General features: G+C 46.2%; 1 protein-coding gene across 1 annotated transcript in view; it reads left to right on the forward strand.

Annotated features, from left to right (window-relative positions):
• The window catches only part of DOCK2 (dedicator of cytokinesis 2), a gene marked incomplete at its 5' end in the record, with an annotated part of 407,839 nt that overhangs the window by 360,190 nt on the left and 28,288 nt on the right, over window positions 1-19,361 (forward strand). The window contains 7 exons of the mRNA XM_082650723.1: window positions 1,886-2,042; window positions 4,624-4,664; window positions 8,756-8,846; window positions 9,473-9,592; window positions 13,742-13,831; window positions 15,410-15,514; window positions 17,785-17,926. Of these exons, the coding sequence (XP_082506849.1) occupies window positions 1,886-2,042; window positions 4,624-4,664; window positions 8,756-8,846; window positions 9,473-9,592; window positions 13,742-13,831; window positions 15,410-15,514; window positions 17,785-17,926 (746 nt within the window). The remainder of the gene's footprint in view (window positions 1-1,885; window positions 2,043-4,623; window positions 4,665-8,755; window positions 8,847-9,472; window positions 9,593-13,741; window positions 13,832-15,409; window positions 15,515-17,784; window positions 17,927-19,361) is intronic.

Raw genomic sequence — 19,361 nt, forward strand, 5'->3', positions numbered from 1 at the left:
TCTTGGGACTTATAAACTGCTATGGGCAGAGTAGGCAGAAACAGACGTAGCCTGGGAAATGCTTGTCTACTCAAGATGCCTGAGAACACACCACAGTGTTTCTCTGCGGAAAATACTGACCCGTGATTGTCTTGATTCCCAAGGTCACCACTGACTATCGGAATGATGCTGGGAAGGACATTTAGCTTCTCTGGGCCTTGATTACCTCATCTGCAAAATGAGGGGAATAATTTTTACTTACCATAATGACTGTGATCATTTCTTTAGAAAAAGTGATTAGACAATGTCTGGTGGAGAATAAGTGATGAAGAAGTAGTCATTAACCAAAATTTTAATCCATCTGTCTCTCCCTACCTCTCCTGTGGGCTGCTTGAGGGTAGGCATGATTCTTTTTATATTTCTTTTTTTTTTTTTTTTAATATCTTTCTCCCCATCCCCGCCCTACACAATGCCTGGAATAGTGCCTAGCAACTCACAGGTACTTAAGGAATGTCACTATTTTAATTTTTGTTTTTAAAATTTAGAATATTATTATTACAACAAATGTTGTAAATTGTTCAAATACCATATGCACATTTCAGTTGAAAAATGAACATTGTCCTCCTCTATTCCCCCACCTAGACCCCTTTTCAGAAGCAACGTGCATTTAGTTTGGTGTTTATCCTTCCTGACCATATCTGTCACATTCATAAACACACAGAGACACATAAAAGTAGACACACAGAGACTTCCCTGGTGGTGCAGTGGTTAAGAATCCGCCTGCCAATGCAGGGGACACGGGTTCGATCCCTGGTCTGGGAAGATCCCACATGCCATGGAGCAACTACCGAGCCTGTGCTCTAGAGCCCGCGAGCCACAACTACTGAAGCCTGCTCGCCTAGAGCCCGTGCTCCACAACAAGAGAAGCCCCTGCTCGCCACAACTAGAGAAAGCCTGAGTGCAGCAATGAAGACCCAACACAGCCAAAAATAAATAAATAAATAAAATAAAATTTTAAAAAGGACATGAACTTCCACTCACATATAGCATTTGGTGGTTGAGAGCAGATGCTGGAGCCAGACTGTTGTTATTTACCAACTGTGTGACCTTGGGCAAGTTAGTTGACCTCTCTGTGCATTAATTTCCCCATCTGCAAACATCTTATTTCATGAGACTGTGATGGGAGATTAAATGAGGTAAAATTTGTAAGACGTTTAGAATAATGCCTGGGACGTGGTAGGTTCTTTGCGAATTGGTTAAATAGAACATAAGTATTGTTCTGAGACTCACTTTTCTCAACTATACATTTTACAGAGCTTTTTGTTTCAAAACATATTGATCTCATACTTTTTAATGACTTCATAGTCACATTTTGTGAATATGCTTTAATTGGACATTTAAGATAGTTCCAGCTATTTCACTATTAGACACAATTTGTACGTACTGTAAATATATCCTTACATACTTCTGGGATTATTTCTGTAAAATAGATTCCCCAAAGTAGAATTATTGGATCAAAGGATATGTACTTTGACAATTTTTACAGATATTGTGAAAATTGCTGCCCCAAAAAGTTGTACTGATTTACTCCCAATGTGGGTCTGTAAAGGTGACCATTTCTCCACACCATTGCCCTTAGTAGAAATTTATTTTTATTTTTTCTCATTTTGATGGTGGGGAAAAAGTTACTTTCTACACCATATGGGCAAATAAGTGTATAAATGAGTTAAGTGATTAAATAAAGGAACAAAATGAGCCAATGAACCAGGGGAACTTGGATACACCTGTTTGGCTTGTTCTCCACCCTTCCCGAGCCCCGCCCCCAACTCGCAGCCCCGCCCACCAACCCCGGGCACGCTCTTTCTCCCTTGGCCTCGAGCTCACTGCCGTCCCGTCTGTGCCGCAGCCTGATGGAGTGTGCTGCAGAACACCCGACTATCTCCAAGTCCGTGGAGAACTTTGTGAACCTGGTCAAAGGCCTCCTGGAGAAGCTGCTGGATTACCGGGGCGTGATGACGGACGAGAGCAAAGACAACCGCATGAGCTGCACCGTGAACCTGCTGGTATGTGCGCGGCTCTCCCCATTTTGGGTCAGATCGGAGTCTTGGGAGCAGGTCTGGCTTTGGGTTCCACTATGGCTCTGGATAGGGAAGCAGCACTAAGGGCTTTAGAAATCAGACAAACGTGAGAGTGTCCTTTCCCTGACATCCGCTAGCTCTGCATCTTGAAGTCAATCATTTCACGTTCCCTGTGCCTCAGTTTATCATACATATGAAATGGGAATGACTATAGTTGGCTCTCCCTATCCAAGCGTTCGGCATTTGCTGATCCAACTACATATTGAAAATAATCAGGAAAAAAAATTCCACAAAGTTCCAAAAAGCAAAACTTGAATTTGCCTCATGCTGGCCACTATTTACATAGCATTTACATTGTTTAAGTAATTATAAGTAATCTAGAGGTGATTTAAAGTATATGGATGTGCGTAGGTTATGTGCAAATTCTACGCCATTGTATTTAAGGCACTTGAGCATTCTCAGACTTTGGTGTCTGTGGGGGTCCTGGGACCAATCCCCTGCAGCTGTCAGGGGATGACAGTATTTCCTTTAGCATTTAACACACAAAGAAGGAAGGTGGCAGCATAAAGAAGTTAAGAGTATGAGTTTTAGAGTCACATAGGCTATGGGTTCTCATCCTACCTCTGATAATTAATAGACTACACAAGTCAAGAAAGTTTTCTGAAGGTTTAGTTTTCTTATCTGTTCCATGGTGAAAATAATAGTACGTATTTCATAGGTTGCGCAGTCCTGACCCATGGTTAAATGCTCACTGTGTGTTTGTTTCCTTCTCTTACAGAACGAAGTAATACTGATAACTAGTATTTATAGACAATTACTATGGGATAGGCTAACCAGAGCAGCTAGTCCCAAACCCAGACTCTTCACTCCTGTACCACACGACCTCATTGGCCAGCTCCCAGATAGTCTCCCTTCAGATGTACTGTGATGTGGCTATGAGACAGCTAGTAGCAGCCACAGTGCTTCATACTCACCATGCCATCCCACCCTAAAGTGGTTAAAATGAATAAAGTTGACCAAAAGACCATGTGGCATCTATCACATCAATCCCCCCTGCCATTGCCAGTGTTCCAGAAATATAAATCCTGTCCCCATAGTTCTGTTGTGTGTCTTCTGTTTACCCTAAGTGGACTCTTTTTTTTTTTTAATTCTATAGTTAAAATACACTTCCTCTTCAGTGATTTGAAAATGACTAACATATCTGTAATGAATGCTGAAGTCATTACAATTCAGCAACATTATGTTAAAGTGTATTATTATTTATTTTTTTGAATTTTATTTTTTTATACTGCAGGTTCTCATTAGTGATCCATTTTATACATATTGGTGTATACATGTCAATCCCAATCTCCCAATTCATCACACCACCACCACCGCCCCCTGCCACTTTCCCCGCTTGGTGTCCGTACGTTTGTTCTCTACATCTGTGTCTCCTCAATGTCTGCCCTGCAAACCGGTTCATCTGTACCATTTTTCTAGGTTCCCTAAGTGGACTCTTTTTAAACAGCCCAGATATTGCCATTGATTTTCTGAAATGCTAAGGGGAGTTTAAAACTCCTGATTACAGCAGAAAGGAATTCATTGCTAATGACTCCACAAGGCCCAATTTACATAAAGAGCACCAGGAAGAGGCGTTTTCTAGGAGTTCAGCAGTTTCTCTCTTTGGAGAGGTAGAAGTTGGTTGAAGAAACTGACCTTCAACTGTCAGAATATGACCTGGGAGAAAGTTGGGACAGGCAGGTCTATAAGCAGTTAGATTCTGCTAGATTTTGGTGTGTGGCTTAAACATGGTATCAGGGAGAAGAACAGGATGGGGTGGGTGTGTCTGGAGGTCTAGTATGGCTCTGCCACCCACTGACTGTGCTCTGGAACACCTGGAACACATCACCTCGCCCTCTCGGAGCCTCAGGTGCACATGGATGCATTGAATTAAACCTGGGTTTCCTCAAAGTGTGGCTCAAGGATCGGGTCCCGACCTCCTGGCTCAAAATCTGTAAGGACTTGTTTTAAAATGCACAGGATTCCAGGACAACTGCTGGTCTACATGAGCCCTGAGCTGGAATAGGTATTGCCAGGCTTAAATGTTTTTGACTGTGGAATCTCAGCATAACTTCTGATAGTTCTGCACTATCAGAAGTTATGATCTGTTATCATCACTGGGATCTGTTGTGATTACTATTACTCTATTGCTATTACTCTGATTCCAACTCAGTTCTGCCTGAGTGCAGGGTCTGGGCTTTCAAAGATTAGGCTGGGTTGCCTTTCATAGTAGACTTTGTCAGAGTAAACGGCCTCAATCTTGGCATCCCTCAGTGCAGCCAGTAGCTGGATTGCACCCCCCGATGTGATGGCTGAGATACTTCCTCTGCCCCTTTATAGTCTAAGGATCAGGGAAGTGACTTTCAAGGCAGAATGAGCTGCTTGATGCATTCAGGAAAGTAAATTTCTTGCTCCCATCTCGCCCAGGTAGTACATAGCAATTTCCTCTCATCTTCATCACACTGCCTTCTACCCCTGCGGCTCTGCAAAGAAAAAACCTCATCACTGTTTTTCCTCCCTTATCTAGAATTTCTACAAAGATAATAACCGGGAAGAGATGTACATAAGGTAAGATTTTTGTTTTCTAAAACCCAGGCCTGCTGTGTCACTCTCCTGCTCAATCCATCGATGGCTCCCCGCTGCCTTCAGCATAGAGTTTAAGCGTATCTTGTTGACACTCAAACCCTCTTTGTTCTGATTCCTATCCATCTCCCCAGATTCAACTCCTTCCATCTCCTACAATCAGCCCCCCAAATCCACTTGGAGTTCTCTGACCTGCCATGCCGTTTTGCTGTGGATTGAGCTGGTGAATTGCACTTGCGTTTGTTACAAGATTGGCATGTGGAGCCCTAGTCCAGGGTTGGTAGAACATCCGCCAGCCCAGTTCTGAAGGGAAAAAAATACCAAGATGTATGATGCCCGCTTCTTTGTAGGCATTTAAAAGATATGTATTTGAACATCATATGAAGGATTCTGGGGGGACATTCGGCTGAAGCAAAGAACTCCCTTGCCAGTGTGTCTCAGGATCTCATTTTTTTCCTCCAAAGTTTTTTTTATTGGTACTTTTACTCATTACAAAAATAATACATACTTATTACCAAAAAAACCTCATAAAATACAGACAAGCAAAACAAAATATGAAATAAACTCCCATAATCTGTACATATTCCCAGACCTTTTTATATCTATGTTTATATATAGATCAAATTCTATGCATGCCTAGTTTCTGCAAAAATGAGATCATATTGCTCATAATTTATTCTTTGCTTGACAAGAATTCCATGTCAACAGAAGTATTTCAACTTAATTTTTAATGAAACTATAAAATTCCCTTTCCAGAATATACCATAATTTATATAGCCAATCCTATGTTGTTGAATATTTAGGTTGTTTCCAACTTTCTTCTATCATAAATAGCACAATGACAAAATTCTTGGACATACATATATCTTTATGCATCTCCTTATGCGACAAAAGCCTGCAAAGTGGCGTTGACTGTAAGGGTTAACGACCAAGGCCCTTTCAAGGCTTTTGACACATTCTATCAAAGACCGGAGACTCCGAGTCCAAATTCACTCTGCAAAATACTGCAAATATTTTTAGGTACTTAGTTAGCATTATTCCAGAAATAAGAACTATCGTTTGGAAAAAAGATAATTCCATAGGTTGTCCTGAGCTTGGTTAGTATTTATAACATCACTAGACATGACTTATTGTAGTGGCATGGGGCTTTGGATCCAAAGGGCCTGGGAGGCTTTACCTGTTTTCCTCTGTGACCCTGGATAAATCACTCAGTGTCTTCGGGCTGAGGTTTCCCCATGTAGAATGTTTCCGTTCTGTTCTGAGGATTAAATGAGATGCTACAGGTAGAGTGCCTGGCACATGGTTCTCTCCCCCAACATCTTTTCTTTTCTTCCCATTTTAGAAACACAGATGGGGAATCCCAGATTTCCATAAGTTTTGGAGATGTGAGTCCTATAGTAATCTAGGAAGACCACATTTGCCTAAACCAGACATTGTAAACAGGATATAGTATGAAAATCTGTCCTATTTGGCAGGCATAGTATTTAAAAACATTTTTAATTGGTTGCCAAATTTTAAAACTCTAGAGATGTTACATAAAAATCAAAATTTCCCTCTTCTGAAAAACTCAGAAGGTATGGCAACACTGGGCCCTCATCCTGTCCTGACGACCACTGCCTAGGCTAGGTGGTAGTGGCCCCTTTAGACGGGGGCAGGAGTGCTCTGGTCATGACATCGTTTCCATTCCCCATTGAACTTCATCCCATCCACCTCACTCAAGCTGCCCACCTGGCATCTGTTTGCATTCAAATCCCTAGTCGGGCCCATCAGGGTGTCTTCCATTGGGCTCTGTAGTTGATCACCAAACCCTTGAGTTGACAAAGGATTGGAGGGGGTGCCTTGGCCAATTAAGGAGTTGAAAGCAGCAGGGAAGCTCTCCCTCTGACTACTCTCTTCAAATTTTTTGGACCCAGTCATCAGGAATCTAAGAGACCAAGGCCAGGCAGGTGGAGATAAGACAGGATTTGACCATCTACGCAGGGGTTTTTAAAGGTGGACCGCAGGCTCAACACTCCTTACACACACGCCACGTGGAGTTTCCCTGAAAGCTCTATTGATCAGCAGAAAGTTAGGGCAGCAGGAGTGACTGTAGAGGCAGAAATAGCTGCTATCAAAACCTGGTTCTGTCTATTTCTAGCTCTATCTACTCTAGTGTAGGTCTCAGTTTTCTTACCTATAAAAGAATTGTTGGGAGGATGAATTGATATAATATATAAAGCACCCATTCGTAGAATGAATAAATGAATGAAGAATCTCTCTTGGATGCTCCCCTACTCATCCTCTTACCTTGGGATCCCAGCCCAACTGTCACACTAGGGGAACCTTTCTAGAAGCCCTACCTGGATGAGTCCTGCTCTCGTAGTACCGTAGACCTCTCCTTCACAGCATTGATCACAGCTGTATTTTTGCAATTACTTATTTGATTATTTGATTGATGCCTGTCCCTTTTCCTAAATTATAAATCCCAAACCCTGAGAGTGGCATCTGCTTTTGCCACCATTTATCTGTAATGCCTGGTACAGCCTGTGTGCTCAGTACAGCTTTGCTGATTGAATAAATAAATGAGCAAAAGGTCACTCGCTCATTAGTTATCAGAAACCACTCATTGAACTTTCTTCCCCTTAAAATCTTTGGCAGTCCCTACCCTGAGTTCAGGCAGCCTCCATTTGGCTCTCTGGCCATGTTTTATGTAGCCAGGGACATTCAGCTCTAGCTCCTCCTTGGGTGACATTCTAAGCAGAAAGCTTTCTTATAAAAGGAATCTAAGCCTGAGCATTGAGACTTGCTTTGAGTACAGATGCTTGAGAAGCCCTTTGTTCCCTGTAGTTAGACAGCCAAGGCAGAATATTGGCATGGTTACAGACAGCGCCTTTCCTCTTGGAGGAAGGACCAAGGGCATCGCATCACAGCATCTTCCCTTCACCAATTACTGAGAGCTGCGTTTAAATAAATGCTCCTGATGACGTGCAAGTCACCAAAGCAGTGGGGGTTTTTTGGCTCTGGATTCTGTTTCCAGCAGTGGCAGGAGGGAACGTTTTGTAGAAGAACGTGGTTCACAAAGATCGTAGATGATGGCTGTCACTGCTCAGCACTGGCTACGGGCTAATCGCTTTCGGTGCATCCTCACAGTTATGAGCAGCGGTGCAGGCTGTCATTCACAGAGCCTTTTATACACGATCTGCTTGTCCCTTTATAGGCCCAGCAACTCTATAGGTAGGTTCTCTGAGCACTGCCATTTTACAGATGAGCAAACTAAGGCACAGAGAAGTGAATTCACTGCCCCTTAATACTTACTATGTATCAGGTAATTGACCTAAGCTCCCTTCCTTTGTTCTTGTCCGGTTCTTAACACCTTTCAACCGTAGACTCATTCTAGGATTCAGAACTGGATTGTCACGTTGGAAAAGAGTGGGAGATGGGAGTGTTATTACAGTTGAATAGTAGGTTCTCTCTGCTGACGGCTCCAGGCCTCCACGTGAATATCCAGTCTCTAGCCCCTGGTCCACTTGCTTTGCTTATCAGAAAATTCAGTTCCTTTACATCTAGAGAGCACTGAAGAGAGGGTGGGAGTTGCCCTTTACAGTGCTGTGGCTTGTCCATGCCCTTGGAGTCGTACAATGATTAGGGCATAGGCTCTGAAGGCAGTTAGACTGGGATCACGTTCCAGTTCTTCATTCATTAGCACATGACCTCTGACAAGCTATTTATTCCTCCTTGCCTGATTTCCCTTGTTGTATTGCACTGGGCAGAGTCTTCAGTATCAAGTTGAATACTGGCTGGAATGTTACCTAACTCCTCCAGGCCAGAATTTTCTTATCTGTAAATGAGAAGTCTCGATGGACCTATTTTACACGATTGTCAGACAGATTAAGTGACCTGAGGCATTCAAAATACTTAGCATGGTTCCCGTCATACACTAAATGCCCCACGAGTGCTAGGTGCTATCACCGTCACCCATGCGAGTCTGGATAGCGGGAATGGAGGACTCCCTTGTGACTCAGGTGTCTTTCTGGCCTGGCCCCGCCACCTGCCTGCTTGTTGTTGCACCTGGTGATTGAGCATATTTCCCCAAACAGGTACCTGTACAAACTCCGCGACCTTCACCTGGACTGTGACAATTACACAGAGGCTGCCTATACACTCCTTCTCCACACCTGGCTTCTCAAGGTACTGCCTTTCCAGTAAAGGGGATTCATGCTGGGATCCCCATGGAGCCCTCACAGCAAGCTGAAGAGTGAAAAAGAAAAAGAATTAGCCAAATACATTTTGTTCTGCTCTGTGTCCCCAAACTCTTAAGCTGGCAGGTTACTTTTCTGCACTGCTTTGTCTGGTCACATAAGGTTTCCAGTGACCCTCACATTCAGCAGCAACAACAGCACCCGAGATACGTCTTGCAGTTTTACATAACATTCAAACTGTTTTATATAACATCCAAACATCAACTGTAAATCATTAGCATGCCCTGTGAGCTGTTTTTCTTCTCTTGAAAGTGCTGCTGGAGCAGGACAAAGTCTGTAAGATTTCCTTTGGCTTTTGAAGTGCTAAGACCATGTCTTGCAGGGTTTCAGAGAAAAATCCTACAAGCCATACACATGAGCCAATGGAGAGTCAAATAAGTGTAACTCCACAGCAATGAGGAGGCGCTTCCCGTGGAAACTGCAGACCAGCATCTCTCTGATTGACACTCAGGGTGACAAGGAGGCCGGCAGGGATGTTTGCAGGGCTTCCTCCCACTCCTCAGCAGTTAGGGGAGACACCTGCCTCAGGTGACTGTGTGTGTCCTCTCTCCGCAGTGGTCAGATGAACAGTGCGCATCGCAGGTCATGCAGACAGGCCAGCAGCACCCCCAGACCCACCGACAGCTGAAGGAGACGCTCTATGAGATCATCATAGGCTACTTTGACAAAGGAAAGGTAATTGGTCCCTGCCCTTCCTCTCTCTGTGGAAACCCTAGCTACCAGAAAGGATTGTTCTCTCCCATATTTTACACTCAGTCCATCTGCAGGTCTGGTCAGCTCTCCCGCCCGACCGTAAGTCTGATCACTTCTCTCCATCTCCATTCCTTCCACCTCCATTCAAGGCACCAACATTGCTCACCTGGACACTCAGTGAATCCTAAGCAATCTCCCTGCCTCCTCTATTCCCCCCAACAGATCATCCTCCATATGGGAAACGGTGATCATAAAACATGCATTGGATCACGCCATTGTCCTGCGTACAGTCATCTCAAATGGCTCTCCCAATCCACTTAGAACAAATTACACAATCCCTCCCATGACCCATGAGGCCCCACACGAGCTGTCCCCTGACTACTTCTCTCATTTCATCTCTGCCAGGCTCCCTTTTGCTCACATGCTCTATGCCAAGCTCTTTTCCACCTCAGGGCCTTTGCACTTGCTTTTCCCAGCTTAGAACATTTCTCCTCCATATCTTACCATGGCCAGCTCCTTCTCACAGCTCAGGGTTTTGCCCAAGCAAAGGATGTCATGTCCTGAAGGAGGCCTTCCCAGACCACCTGAGACACAGCAGCACTCCTGCCCTGAGTCACTCTTACTGACTTATCTTCAGAGTACTTATCACTCTCAGACATGACCTTGATCGTTTTGTTTTTGCTTGCTCATGTCTGGCTCCCCACTTTAGAAGGCCATGAGCACAGAGACTTGCCTTGTCCACTGCTAAGTGCCCCGTAGCTAGCACAGAGCCTTACATATGGGGCCTAGTAGATATATATTGAATAACTTAATTAATTGAATGTATGAATGACATCATGGTACCACCATTGATCTCTAAACAGCAAGAACAGGATGTTTTGTTGGGTTTGGTCTGGAGGTTGGCCAGACCTGCTACTGCCCATCCTCCAGTCTCCAGTAGACCTTCAGGAAACACCAACCCAAATGCTGTAGGAAGCATAGCACGGTGGTTAAGTGCTCAGGCTCTGGGTTTCAAGCCTCGTTCCTCTACCACCCACAATCTCCTTGGCCTTTCAGAGATTCCAATTCCCCATCCATAATAGTGGGACATTAACAGTACGTACTTCCTAGTTGCATTGTGAAAATTAGGTGAGAAAATGCATGTAGAGCACCTAACAGAGGACCTGGTACATAGTAGTAGCTTGTTAAATTTTAACTGTCATCGTTATTACCTACTCTGCCCTCGAGGCCCCAGTTGACTGGCCACTTCCCCTGTCAAGTTTTTCTTGAGTCCTCCAGCTTCCGTACAGCTCTGCCTCTCCTCTGAATGGCAAGGCCTCTTACAGTTCATCAAGACACAATTTAATACTTAATTTTGGCCTGTTCTGTCACTGCAGTTCATTGCATCTGTCTTAGTCTGATCTTCCCACCTTCCCTGGAAAGATAAAATGAGGTAATGTCTGTGGAAGGGCTTATAAATTCCCAGGAGTTGAGCAGTTGGAGAACACTGTCTTTATAATTTACAATTATAAGCCTCTTGAGGGCAGAGACTCTGCCATCCCTGGAACCTCCTGTCCTGCTGACTCGATGTCAGAGCTTACTCTTGGTTTATGAGCTGACTAAGTCGGTCACAGTGTGAAAGCCCCAAAAGGACATGTCAAGCCTTGTCCTCTGCCAACTATCCAGTTCAACCCACTCTGTGCTGAGCAGAGAGGAAAAAGGCATAATCCCCAGTGTCAAGGGGCTTATTATCTAGTGGGTAAAGCAGACATACCGATTATCATCTTTTTTTGCACACAACCCTTTGGTGTTGTGCAAAAACGGGGAAAGGAGGTGGGAACGGGGTGGTATTAAAGTACTTTGGGAGCAGAGAGGAGGGGGCAGATGGGTATAGCTCACCCTGGAAGCCACTGCTGTCGTAGCTTCTAGAATGAAGCCCAAACTCTTTAGCATCCCTTTAACTTCCTTTCCCCATATCTCCCCTCATGGAGACTCATTGATCTAGACACACACAATGACTTTCTACTCCATAAGTCCATCTGTCATTACCTGGTGGACTCCTGTACATCCCTCAAAACCCAACTAGTACATCTGTTTATGTGTGTGCTTTACACACTCCTATGTCATGAAAGCAGAGACTGTGTCTTGGCCATTTTTATCACTGTTCCGTCAGTGTATACCATGCCCAGAAGCCAGCAGATGCTCAGTAACTAATGTATGAGACTCAGGGATCAGGGACTGTCAGAGGTCTTAGTGACCACATGGGCAGACCTGAAGGAAATTCCAGGTATCTGACTCCCTGCCTGTCCCCCTCCTTGGCCCCTTAGTGATCTCTTAACACATGGGGAGAGTATTTCTGGCATGTTATGGTGGGAAGTTGGCAAAGACCTCCACTTGAGCTGAACAGTCCCCTGGCCCGGCCTGGGGGTTTTAAAGAAAGCCCCAGGGACTTCCCTGGTGGCACAGTGGTTGAGAATCCTCCTGCCAGTGCAGGGTACACGGGTTCGATCCCTGGTCCGGGGAAGATCCCACATGCGGTGGAGCAGCTAAGCCCGTGTGCCACAACTACCGAGCCTGCGCTCTAGAGCCCTTGAGCCATGACTACTGAGCCCACGCACCACAACTACTAAAGCCCACACACCTAGAGCCCGTGCTCCGCAACGAGAAGCCACCGCAGTGAGAAGCCCACACACTGCAACACAGAGTAGCCCCCTCTCACCGCAATTTGAGAAAACCCACGCGCAGCAACGAAGACACAATGCAGCCAAAAAAAAAAAAAAAGCCTCAGCCCAGCCTGGTCTGTGGACTTGATTCCTCCTGGCACATAAAGCATTTTTATGCTGCTCACTAAGCTGTCCATGGGTTTACAGCCGTGGCTCCTCCACTCAGCACTTGCCTTTATTTATTTTTATGCTTGGATGCAGAGAGAGCACTTTTGCGACAAAGCACACACTGTGTTTTGGCAACGTCGCCTCTCTCCTCCCCCACCTCCCCCAGCTTTTCCATTAAGGTGCATCTTCCATTTTAAGCCAAATGTGAAATGTAATGGGTGTCCCTTGAGATTGCCAGATCTCCAGCCCACCCAGCACCTCCCTCTGCCTCTCTGCAGAGGTTGATGACCCCTTTGATCAAGGATGGAATGATAATCTATTGGTTTCAGTCAAAACGGAGCAGATGAAAAGGACCCCCTCTGTCCAGAGTTTGTTTTTCAGATTTTTTTTTAAAGATGGAAAAGACCTATTTAAAAAAAGTTTTCATCACTCTTTTTCATGCTGCCCCCTGCACAGTCACCCTAAATAACACCGTTAAGAAGTGATGGGTATAAAATTTCATTTACGCAAGATGAATAAATTCTAGACATCTTCTGTACAACATTGGGCCTATAGTTAACAATTCTGTATTGTGCATTTAAAAATCTGTTAAGTGGGTAGATCTCAGGTTGTGTCCTCACCACAAGTTTTTTAAAAAGTGAGAGAAAGAGAGGGAGGGAGGAAGGGAGGGAGGGAAGAAAGTTGGCCAAAGGAAAAAAGAAAGTGACGGACTGGCAGAGTGGAAAGATCCTAAGAGCGAACATCAGGGGAACTGGATCTGGCGTCAACTCTGTCCCCGGAAACTCACTGCCCTCTTACTTCTTTGTGAACCATTTCTGTTTGGGAAATGGGGTTACCACCTCCCTGCCCCACCTGCACACAGGGAGCTGAGGCAGTCAAATGTTCATTTACTGAGCACTTCTAAGGGAGGGAATGAAGCACAAGGTCGAGGGTCACACTCGTGTGCATCCTGGCCCTGCTTTTGGTTGGGCGTTTGACCTGGGGCAGATGCTCTGCTGATCTGAGCCTCCATTTCTCACCTGGGAAATGCAGATGCTACTAGTCACCTCTCAGGGTGGTTGTGAAGATCCCGAGAGCATGTAAATAAAGTATCCAGCCTCGTCTGTGGGTGTTCCATTATTTATCACGAAACTAGGGTGAGAGGCAGAGGGTAGGTCTGCTTCCTGGGAAACGCTCAGCTCCCTGGGTGTAGGACTGGGTCCGGGCCAGAGTAAGGCCCGTGGCTCAGTCCCAGGAGAGAGCTGCCCTGGTCCCTTCCTTAGCAAGGGCTCTGCAAGCCTGGAGGTCCCCCTAACCGTTGTCTCCATGACCTTCCTCGTAGATGTGGGAAGAGGCCATCAGTCTGTGCAAGGAGCTGGCGGAACAGTATGAGATGGAAATCTTTGACTATCAGCTGCTGAGCCAGAACCTGGTAAGCTGTCCCCAGGGGGAGCTGACTGCCCTGGAGGCTGGGTGCTCAGGGCCTTAGCCCGGCAGAGAGGCTGGGCAGAGGGGGAGGCGGGGCAGGAAGCCACATGGGGTTAGGACATCAGGAAAGGAATGGAAGTAGGGCCTGAGCTGAGCCAGGCTGTGCTGAGCATCTCCCTCCCAGTTGGGAATATTTCCCAAGGGAGGTCTTCTGGGAAAACTCATCAGTTTCTCAGATGGAGCGTTAAGTACCTGCTTGGCGTTGGGGCCGCTGCCGTTGCCCACCCAGTAAACACTGTGCTACATTTGCAGGAAAATTCCCACAAATCACTAGGCCAATTAAATAAAAACGCAAATGCGTGCTTTCTGATTAACAGGTAAATCACATTAAAATGCTCCCCATCTGGCCATCCCCATTAGCTCCTCGAAGCTTGTGACTTGGTGGTACCAGTGGAAAGTGGGGGGAAGCCAGCCTATCCTGTTTATGCCGCAGAGGCCAGGGCTTGGGGGTGGGTGACCCCTGCAGGGAAAATGCAGAACTTTTTGTCTGCTCCCCCCACTCTCTTCCCACTGGCCTGAGAGCCAGGACCCCAGGGCCCCATCTGAGCCCATTTTGAGATGCCAGTCCAGCTGTTCGTAGGGAACTGTAAAACAAGAGTCAGAATGTTGGAAGAAGATTGATAGCTTCTGGTGGGGGCGTGGACGTGGATTATAGTGTTCTAAGGTATGATGCAAACACACACACTACTTGCACCAAGAAACACTTACATCTACCTGAGTCTGTCCACATAGTTGTTTGTGGGTGTGGAGGCACGCACGCCTTCTAAACCTGTGCAGTGCACAGGCACACACAGAGCACACATCCATGCACACACACGTACCCAGTGTACACTCACGCACACGCTGATGGGCATGCACATCCGTGCACCAAGCCCACATCGCACAGGCTTCATGTCCGGGGCCACACACATTTATCTTCCATGTTGTGTCCAATTTAAGATGCACCAGTCTATTTTACGTGCCCCATCATGATTTCTCTCCAGTTAATAGTAATTGGGAGATGCCATTAGGTGTAAAGTAAAACACAAACTATTTTCAAAGATGTTAAAATATGAAAAACACACACCTCTTGGAATTGATGAAATATGTTAGGTGTGCATACATAAGAAGACATCTATATCCGGAAACACTTATCCATCCGTAGGCCGTCACAAACACACTTCCAGTGAGAGTGGAGTGACGATGCTGCTGGGGGCTCTGAACAGCTGGCTGGATTCAGTTCCGTACTTCCTGGCTGCGCTGTGAGATACCATTTCTTTATCTGCAAAACAGAGATACAATTCCATGGGATTGTCATGAGGGCAATGCAAGTAAATGTGCTGGTGCAGGTAGCGTGATTAACAGGGTATCTGGTTACAGCCATCACTATTATGATTACGGACAGTTCCATGACTATGCAAACACGTGCACTCGGCACATTGGTTCTGGTGGAAGGATCCCATCTTAACTGTGGCCTCTTGGAGTTGAATGTGCCTTTAATACACATCTGTGTTGTCACAAGCTATGGGTTTTCTTCTTCCAGGTCCAGCAGGCAAAATTCTATGAAAACATCATGAAAATCCTCAGACCCAAGCCAGACTACTTTGCTGTGGGATACTACGGCCAGGGTTTCCCCTCCTTTCTCCGGGTAAGTCTGTGGGTGACGCAGACACAGGCCAGGGATCCGCGGCCTTGGCATCCCGGCTCTCCCTCTGTGCTTTGAGGCTCTGCTTGTGCTCAGAACCTGTGCTCTTCTCTGTCTGAACGCTGTCCCCACCTTCACACACACCCCAGTCCCCCTCCATCCTCAGCACCTCAGCCACCCCCCGTGTTTCTCGACATACACAGCAATCAGAGCTGCCTTGTGAGGTAGTGAGCACCCCATACTGGGAATGAGGTGCTCAGAGAGGCTGGAGGAGCTCTGCTACCCAGCAGGCACTGCAGAGCACTAGTTGTCAGACCTTTTGGTCTCAGGGCCATTTTCTCTCTGAAAAATGATCAAGGCCCCTGAAGAACTTCTGTATCTGTAGACTTTATCTGTCTACATTTACGATACTCAAAATTAAAGCTAAGAAGATTTTTAAATGCAGTTGTCCCTTGGTATCCACCAGGAATTGGTTTCAGGACCCTCTGCAGATACCAAAATGTAGTACTCAAGTCCCTTGTATGAAATAGTGTAGTATTTGCATATAACCTCCTAAGCGCTTTAAATCACCTCTGGACTACTTATAATACCAAATACAATGTAAATGCTATGTAAATAGTTGCTGGAGTGCAGCAAATTCAAGTTTTGCCTTTTGGAACTTTCTGGAATTTTTTTTCAAATATTTTTGATACACGGCTGAATCCATGGATTAAGAACCTGAAGACACGGAGGATTAACTGTATCCATTTATTTAAAAATAAGAAGAATAAACCCATCATATGTTAACATAAATTAGATCTTTATGAAAATGGCTGTATTTTCCAATAAAAAATTAGTGCATATAGTGAGATTGTTTCATATTTTTGCAAATCTCTTAAATATCTAGATTAAGAGAAGGCAGCTTAGATTCTTATATCTGCTTCTGCATTCAGTCTGTTGGTGATACCACACATCATGCAGCCTTAAATGTATACTCATGAGAGAATGAGAGTGAAAAAGGAAAATGGCTGTTATGAAAAGAGTTTTAATCTTGTGAGGCCCTGACGGGGTCTTGGGGCCCCTCAGGGATCCCCTGGAGCACAGTGTCTGAACTGCTGCTTTCCTGGATTATTGATTCATCAGGGAGAGAGTTGCGTTAGGTCAGCTGAAGACTTCTCTTCTGGTCTTTGAGTCTGTGGTTCAATCCTCAGGTCAGGGAGATACAAAAGAAACCTGACCTCCCCTGATTGAGTCTCGTCAAGGAGACAAACCACTCACCATGACCAGTCGGTGCGGCAGTCAGGGTGGCCCTCCAGAGTGAGCTGCAGAGGGGGGAGCTAGTGAAGGTTTCCTGCATGGAATAGAGATGACTTCCCACACCTGATCCTGCATCACAGACCCCTGGGGAACTTGTTAAAAGTTCACGTTCCTGGGTCCCACTCCCACAGACTCCATTTCAGCAGGTCTGGAGTGAGGCCCAAGAATCTGAACTTCTAGAAGGCTCCTAGGCTTTTGTGATGAGAGGCCAGGTTTGGAAACAAACACTGATATATAAAGGTCAGTGGCAGACATGGGTTTGGACAGAAGAATTTAGGGGCCATTAGAGGCAGCACAGATATGGTCTAAAACAGGGTTTCTCACCTTCAGCTCTGTGGACATTTTAGACCAGGTGACTCTTAGCTGTGAGGGCCTGTCCTGTGCACTGAAGGATGTTTAGCAGCACCCTGGGCCTCTACCCACTAGGTTCCAGTAGTGGCCCGCTCTGGAGCCGTGACAACCAAAAATGTTTCCAGGCATTGCCAGCATCCCAAATCACGCCCTGTTTGAAAACGACCAGTCTAAAAGAAGCTAACATGGTCAAGGAGCAATAAAGAGCGTGTTTCCACAGATCCAAGTGGTGAAGGACCTGAATGCTGGTCCCTTCCAGCCCACAGGTCCAGCCCACAAGGTCCATTAAAGGCAGGAGGGAAACTGTGTGGTCAAGTAAATGGGAGAGTGGGTGTGACACAGTGAAAGCTGAGTGAGGAATTATTCTGGAAGCTGCACTTAAGATCGTTGGAAGAAAAAGTTCTCAGCATCCATGATCTCCTCTCCCTTTAGAACCCATCTTTTTAAAGAAGTGGTGTGCCTAGCTAGAAGGTCAGTGACTTGAGCTCTTCCTTTCTTTCCCTTGGGGAGAAACAGAGAGTGGAGAGATCTATAGAAGGTCCCCATGACAGGCCTCCCAGCTTTGCTTGAACCATCTCCTCCAAGGCTGGGCCCGGGGATCTCTGATGGGTGTCATTTCTCTGCAGAACAAAGTGTTCATCTACCGAGGGAAGGAGTATGAGCGAAGAGAAGATTTCCAGATGCAGCTGATGAGCCAGTTCCCCAACGCAGAGAAGATGAACACAACCTCTGCCCCCGGCGATGATGTGAAGAATGCCCCAGGCCAGTGTATCCTTTAAGAATGCCCCAGCCAAGGGCCAGGCATGGGCAGCCCTGCCGGGACTTCAGTCCACAGAGCCCCGTCTTAGAGCTCAGAACTGCTGCCAGAATCATTGCAGTGGTGCCAACATTAGTGTCCAGTGTGGGATCCAAAAAGAACCCATCTCAGGAAACTCTAAATGTTGCCTTCATTGATGAATTCACTCACTCACTCATTCCTTCATTCTTGTGATGAGTACTGCCAGCCCTGACTCTGCCAAGCCTTGTGCAAGGCATTGGAGACTACACTCACAAAGGGGTTCTACCTCCAGGGAGCTTTCAGTGTAGCAAGTAAAAGACATTGAACAGCTAATTGCATTGTTAAATATGCATTTAGAAAAACGTGATCAATGCTGAAAGAAAGCCCTTCAGCTTGCCGTGATTGGGAGGGCAGGGAACGCTTCCTTGAGGAGGGCGATGTTGAAGGTGAGGTAATGAGCCAAAGCTTAGTGGGAGGTGGGAAGAATGTCCCAGACAGCGGGAAGAGCCGCCATCCGCAAAAGCAAAGGTTCCGAGAACTGGAATGGTGCCACATTGCCCTTATAATAAAACCCAAACTCCCGACCAAGGCCTGCGAGGCTGTCTGTCCATCATCTGACCCCTTCCTGTGTCTCCAGTGTCCTCGCCTCCGACTCTTCCTTCCCTTTCTCTCTGGCCGCACAGATCTTGTTTCTGTTCCTTAAACATGCCCAGCTTGTTCCCGCCTCTGGGCCTGTGCATTCTCTCTTCCCTCTGCTTGGAATGCCTTTCCCCCAGCTCCTGTCTCACCCATCAGATCCTAACTCAGTGTCACCTCCCACAAGAGGCCTTCCCTGGCCCCCATATCGGAAGCCTTCTGGACTCTGTTATCTGAAACCCTGTTTGTTTGCTTTAGAGAATTGATCTCAATCTGTCGTTATCTGTTGTGCTCTCAAAGACAGAACTAGAACAGAAGCTCCGGGAGGGCAGAGACCTGCGCTGCCAAGCTCACTGCAGTAATCCCCGAAGCCAACTCTCAGAAAATACTTGCTGGTTAACAGAAAGAGAAAGAAAACAAGAGAGAAGGAAAAAGCAAGAGGAGATAGATAGAGAAAGGAAGGAGGGAGGGAGGTACCACCGATGGAGCCAGCTCTCTGGAGCACACAGAAGGCCAAGGCTACAGGAGATGGTGCTAGTGAGGTTGGGTAGAGCGTGCTGGAAATGGGCTCCATTGCAGCAAAGCATAATGTTCATAAGGCCGGTTCTGACGCTGGGCTGGGTCAGGGCTCAGGGGGTCAGAGAGGGTACAGACCCAAGGATAAGGCAGACAGCTGAGCGACGGGGGAGGGGGTACGTTAACCTAGCCTGGCTCCTGTGTTGCACCCTGTAGCACAAATTAAGTTACATCCTTTAAAATGGGGCTGACAGGTTTCATGGCTGGTCTGCT

Source organism: Grampus griseus (assembly GCF_964374135.1).
Source record: "Grampus griseus genome assembly, chromosome: 3".
Classification (NCBI taxonomy): domain Eukaryota; kingdom Metazoa; phylum Chordata; class Mammalia; order Artiodactyla; family Delphinidae; genus Grampus; species Grampus griseus.